Here is a 6,128-nt window from a genome sequence, read left to right on the forward strand (position 1 = left end):
GCATGTCCTCCTGCAGTGTCCCAGGGCTAGGGAGATATGGAGGAGGTCTCCTGTTCCTCTTCCTTGTTCAGTGGAGTCGGCACAGGATCTGTTACATTTGCTGCGGGCTTCCATGCGGAGCCCTAGGTTCGCCCAGGCGGGTATACTTAGAGCTTATCTGGCCTACCATATTTGGTTGGATCGGAATGCACGTCTGTTTGAGGGCAGGAGGCTCACGACGAGGATGGTGGTGGACAGAGCTGTACTTCAGGCTGGGGAGGTTTCTTCCAGCCTTGACTTGTATCCCCTCGGGACGGCCAGGGACATCTGGGGTACTCATTGTGCTGTTCTAGCGCCCAGGTTTGTATTTGCTTCTTGGGTGCCCCCACCCCCCGGCTATCTCAATGTGAGTTTTGATGGTAGTGTAGCTTTAGAGGGCAGGTCCAGCGGGGTTGGATTTATCATCAGAGATCATTTTGGACGGCTGGTAGTGGCGGGTGGCCGATATACGCCTGGACTCACAGTAGTGGGAGCTGAGCTACAGGCAGCTTGGGAGGGTGTGTCCTATGCGAGGCGGGTGCTTGGCGCTAGGCGGGTGCACCTCGAGGGGGATTCCTCTATAGTGATCGACTGGATTCAGGGTGCGGACAGATATGGTGATGGACATCCTCTCATTCGGGAGACCCGCAGGATGGCCCTGGAGATGGACGACTTCGAGGCAGTACATGTGTTCCGGAAGGCGAACAGTGTGGCAGACTGGGTCGCCTCTTACGTTGCTCGACATTCAGGAGACTTTTGTTGGACTTCCACGGCAGGGCTCCCGCCCCCACTGTATTTTTTGCTTTCTTCTGATATGGCAAGGTGTACTCACGTTAGAGTTATATGAAATTGCCGTTTTCACCAAAAAAAAAAAAAAAAAAAGAGTGGAGGGGAAAGAAAGGAGCAAATGATTTCAGGAGAAAGGCTTCCAGACTCATGATCCTATTTTTTTTTTCCAGGTTATGTCAAGTAAACAATCTTCATTTTTTGAAGAAAATTATTTTATTTAGCGATTCAGTTTAGTCTAACTTAATGGGTTTTCTGTTGATCACATGTATTTTTGAAATTTTATAATTTTTAATGAAGCGTGTTTGTTAGATCATCTTCAGTAATCAGTCAGCTATGCATTTCTAGAAGTTCTATTTCCCTTTTTTTTAAAATTATCTATTTCTAATTTAGTTAATAGTTAATTATGAAGAATATTCTTGACAGTATCACCATATTATAAACCTCTATTATGAAATGTGTTTGGAAGAGTGCTAAAAATAATATTATTCATGCCAAAATTATAATACACATATATTTTTAAAATTAATTAATAATTAATATATTTAGTATATTATGATGATGTCTCGGTTCATTTTCAGTTAACCCGATGGTCGAATTACTGGATCATTTTTCGGTTCAGTAGGAGTTCTGATTTTTAAAACATCACTAACAAAACATAGAAAGCATTATCACTCGTTAAATATTTCCTATAGAATATATTTGTATTTAATTCCATTTATTATTAAACATAAAGGATGATTAAATGACTTTTTAATGTCATTAACTGCCTTAATATTTCTGCTAATTAAAATTTTTCTTTACATTAGAATTGGGTATTTTAAGCATTTCTCGGGATACGACTAAAATTATATTTTGTTTATTTTTAAAAGTATGACATATTGACTCTAAATTCGTGGTGTGGTAGGTGAACCGACAAATAGAAAGACAAAGGAAAAGAAAAAAAAAAAGTTAGGCCGGCAATTCCATCTTTATCATTGCCGGTCCCCACCTCTCCGGGCAGCCCGTTTAGAACCATTCTTTTAGGGGTAAAATAATGTGTTGACTTAGCTGGAGCAAGTGGCTCTCATCCATTATGATTCTTATCTAAGGAAGTGTCACTTGTCTCTTGACTACAAAATTAATTAAAAAATTATAGGTAAAATAAACTAGACCATAGGCTTATCTTATCCTTGCCCCTATATATATATATTATTTTGGTACATGGGGGAGATCAAGGCTGAAAATTAAAGTCCGAAAACATAACAACAAACCTAGCAAAGCTGAATTCACAAGCCTAAGAAACATTGTACCAAAACCATCAGCTTGAAGGATCTGAGCAAGAGCAGGCTAAACCTGACCGCCTTCTTCGATCATTAAATCACCTTCCAATGCTCTCTGGTTGCCAAGAAATCTGCTGTTTGGTTCTCCTTGGGGTAGCTCACCAACTACCCTTGAAGCAAAGCCCACTAATAGTGAAACTTGGGTTGGCTCACTTGAGCTAGGTGCCTAACTCAGCTGATTTTAAAATTAACTCTTATGACGCTTTAAAACGTTATTAAAAGAAGCATTACTGATACTTATAAAATTTCCGACGTTTCTAAGCATCGGCAATTAGCGACGCTTTTAATTTGATTTCCGACGCCTATATAGTCGATGCTTTTGCGATGTCGGAAATAAAAATACCGATGCTATAAACGTCGGTATATACATTAAAAAGCATCGACAATTCCGAAACTCGTGTAGTGTTTGGATTGGATTGGTTTGAAAATTCATTATTACGATAAGCATACCTATCTAGATTAGCACTAATAATCTTGTTATGCGAATCTGGGTTGGCTATTGGGCTAGGTTGGATTGCTCGAGCGAACTGAACTATGAAACTTCGAGGCAGGTTAAAAAGTTTCCAGCTAGAACTCAACCTAAAGCATTGGTTGCTCTAGCTAGTTTCCATTAAATTAGTCTAATTTCCAGGTCTATATATTATACCACAACTATCACATGATATTTTCAGAGGGCAATATTATCATTTCACTCTTCCAACGACTTTATGGAATCCAGTAAACTAGAAGTCAGCATGAGACCAGCCTCACGCCCCTTTATCCGAGAAAGGTCAATTAAGTTGCTTTCCTTTTTTTAAAGCAATTTAAAAAATTGTGACAAACGCGTGGTGCGTGCACTCTTATACAAGATGAAGTTTTATAAGATTGTGTGATGCCTCCAATTAACAATTCATAACTCTTGTTGATTTCACCGTTTATTTCCTTTAATAATTCATCCAATCGGATTACCACACTACAATATTAAATAGTATGAATATAGTAATCAAATAAGATCGATTTTGCTTGGACAAATAATTTATACTAATTTCATGTACAATGAGGGGATTAGTTCCACCTATAGGAGTTGGACCGGTTCTTGAGGAGTTGATTAAATCAAAATGTACCATCCTAGTGTCACTTGTATACGTAATTAACCTATGTCGTGTAGCATTTTCTAAAAATAATTAAATGAATCTCTTCCTGACCTAGATGATTCTCTTTAGGTTTCGTTAGATGTTTAACTCTTCCTCGATGAGGAATTATAATGGGGACACCATCAACTGGATTTCACCCTACATGTTAAATAACTAGTATTTTTCTTAATTCTTAAGTGAATTTCTTCCACATAACTTACCAAAGAATTAAAATTTATGATAGCCTCATTAGATCACCATTTATTTGCACTTCAAAAGTATTGAAGTCTTAATTTTATTTATTTTTGACATATAGATCTATGCAGTATCATAGATGATTTACAAAATGATTAATGATAGAGCCTAGAAGATATGAAAATCTTAGCACAAGCCCCTCAAGAGATATCTATAGAAGAAAAGAAAAAATCAATTAATACCAAAAGGTGAGAAGGAAGAGATTTTTTTGAGATACTGCAAAAACCTACTAAAACAAGTACCAAAGGCAAACATAAATATGCATACACATATACGCACAAGGTGGAGTAATGCTACCTTAGGAAGAGGTAAGCTGCCATCACCCTATAAGCAATTATACGATATCCAATAGTGGAAGTGGGGTTGGTGAGTAAACGGAGATAATTTTTTTCAACTATAATTAAGTGTATAATTATTATTATCATTGATATTTTTTTATGTCCAAATTCTGCCCGACCATATTTTGATGATTTGGAGGCATAAGAGGCGTAGATCAATCTACTCGATCCACGATGGTGGAAAATGGAGCACCAACTGTTAAAGATGCAAATAGGTTGGGTTGATTAGTGACATGACCCGATCTGACTCGTTTTAAAAGACCCGTAGAGTCGGATTGGGTTCTAAAATTTAATCCATTCCATTTTCAAGGTCAAGTCTAGGTTTTCTGAATTTGGACCCGATCCGTTTGAAATTTGGACAATTTTGGATTTCTAACCCTACGACCTGACCCGAACATGCTAAACTATTTGGGCCCACGGGCTGTAAGGGTGCAAGCCCAGCTGCCTAGCTAGTTGCCTGCAACATGGAATGCAGGGATATATGCTACTACACTCTTAAAATCACTATCAACCAGGCATGTGTTGACTTCTATTACTATGAGCTAAAATTTAGGAGAAGAAAATAGTTGTCAACCTATAATTGAGAAGACGTTTTAACAATGGGAGCCTACTTTTTCCAAAAAGGGTGCAATCTTTAGGAAGTAGTAGTGTCATGATGCTACACTGCTTATTTAAATTGAACCAGATTGGAATTTGCTTACTCTGACAGGAAAATGTATACAAATTGACCATTAGAATTGTTAGAATCATAAACCCAGTTGGTTGACATCTCCACACCACCTCTAAATGGCATAGATCATAGCATTTCCTTTCTATTTTTCTACTTTTAAAAAATGATCTTGAAATTATAGTAAGTTCCCTAGTTTTCTATAGCATATCCATGGGGTTTCTCATCTCATATTGTCAAAGAAAATTTTCTTTTAATACAACTAATAACCTTATGACATTATTTTCTCATGTCGGCAATTAATAATTCTAAGCACTAACTAGATTAGATTTTTTTTCATGTACCATTTTCTTATATCTATTTCCCAAGAGAGAAACTATAGTCTCATGGTCATGGGTTTGGAAACCATCCAAGATTACCACTGAAAATAGCAACACTAAACATATGAGGTCACATAACCAAAGAATGTTACTAACTCATAGAAGGGATGGAGGGACCTGACCGTGGATGATCATCACATTTGATGCTGAAATAATAGAGAAGAGAAAGGGTGCTAAAGCATCAAAAATAGTTAAGATGACGAGCAAGCCTAAGTTAAGATGGATGGAGGAAGAACACTCGATAAAATAAAACATATGAAAGATGGTTGTGATTCCATCTTAGAAGAAAAAGGAGGCATCTAAAGCTGAGAACAACTTGGTAAAAGAATGGAAGCTACTGATTTCAGCAAAACAAATATTTGTGGCGTCAGCAAAGTCATTAGAGTATTGGCTTATATCCTTAACCGAACCCAAACTGGACTCGACTTGGACCTACGAATTTTTTGGGTTGGAACTGGGTTATACATAGACCCGACCTAACTCGAATGATCCACTGGGTCAAAAATTGTAGCCGTGGACCCAACCTGTCCCATCTGATCTTCTAGTGGGTTGGGTTTAGGTCCAACATTAGAACTCGAACAAGGAACTGGGTTGGATCAGGATCACTCATGACTCGTTCTGATCCGACCTATTTGTACCCTTATCAACTGCTGTGGAGAGTCGCAGATGTACACACAACGAGAAGAGAAAGACCCACCGAGGTGACTCTGATCGAGCCTCATTTGATGCTTAAGTCAGATAGTGTCTTGGAATAACAGCATGAAATTACAGTTTAATCCATTAGCTATGTTTCTTTTGACGCATAAAACAATAGTTTTTAAGTGATGATTGATGTCCTTGTTTCTGTACAAATTGTATCAGCTGAGATATTCATATACATGATCAAAGAGTGGATTCCCTATTACAATAAGTTTGTTACTCTTCCCTTATGTTAGTCCATGCCCCCAACAAGGGTGTCACAATGTTAGGATGGAAAGCGTTCCTAATGATGGCCACTTCTGATTAATACATACATATCGGGAGCCCATATATCCATGAACGCATACCAATATATTTCAGAAATTGGGAAGGCAACAAACATTTTGCACCAGGCAAATTAAATTCCTGGGGAAACTCTTTTAAATTATAACTTTCCCAACATCCCAATGTACCTTAGTTGGCCGGCTTGCTTGTTAAAAGATGGTGCGGCTTTAAAACCTCGATCAATGATGCACCTCTTCTCTAATAAAAAAAATATTCAAGGATGCACG

General features: G+C 37.9%; 1 protein-coding gene across 1 annotated transcript; it reads left to right on the forward strand.

Annotated features, from left to right (window-relative positions):
* Positions 1-223: 223 nt before the first annotated feature.
* On the forward strand, positions 224-865 carry LOC120112244. Its single transcript, XM_039131111.1, has one exon. It carries the CDS (start codon positions 224-226, stop codon positions 863-865), a length of 642 nt encoding a protein of 213 aa, XP_038987039.1.
* The last annotated feature ends 5,263 nt before the right edge of the window (positions 866-6,128 follow it).

Source organism: Phoenix dactylifera, chromosome 10 (assembly GCF_009389715.1).
Source record: "Phoenix dactylifera cultivar Barhee BC4 chromosome 10, palm_55x_up_171113_PBpolish2nd_filt_p, whole genome shotgun sequence".
Lineage (NCBI taxonomy): Eukaryota > Viridiplantae > Streptophyta > Magnoliopsida > Arecales > Arecaceae > Phoenix > Phoenix dactylifera.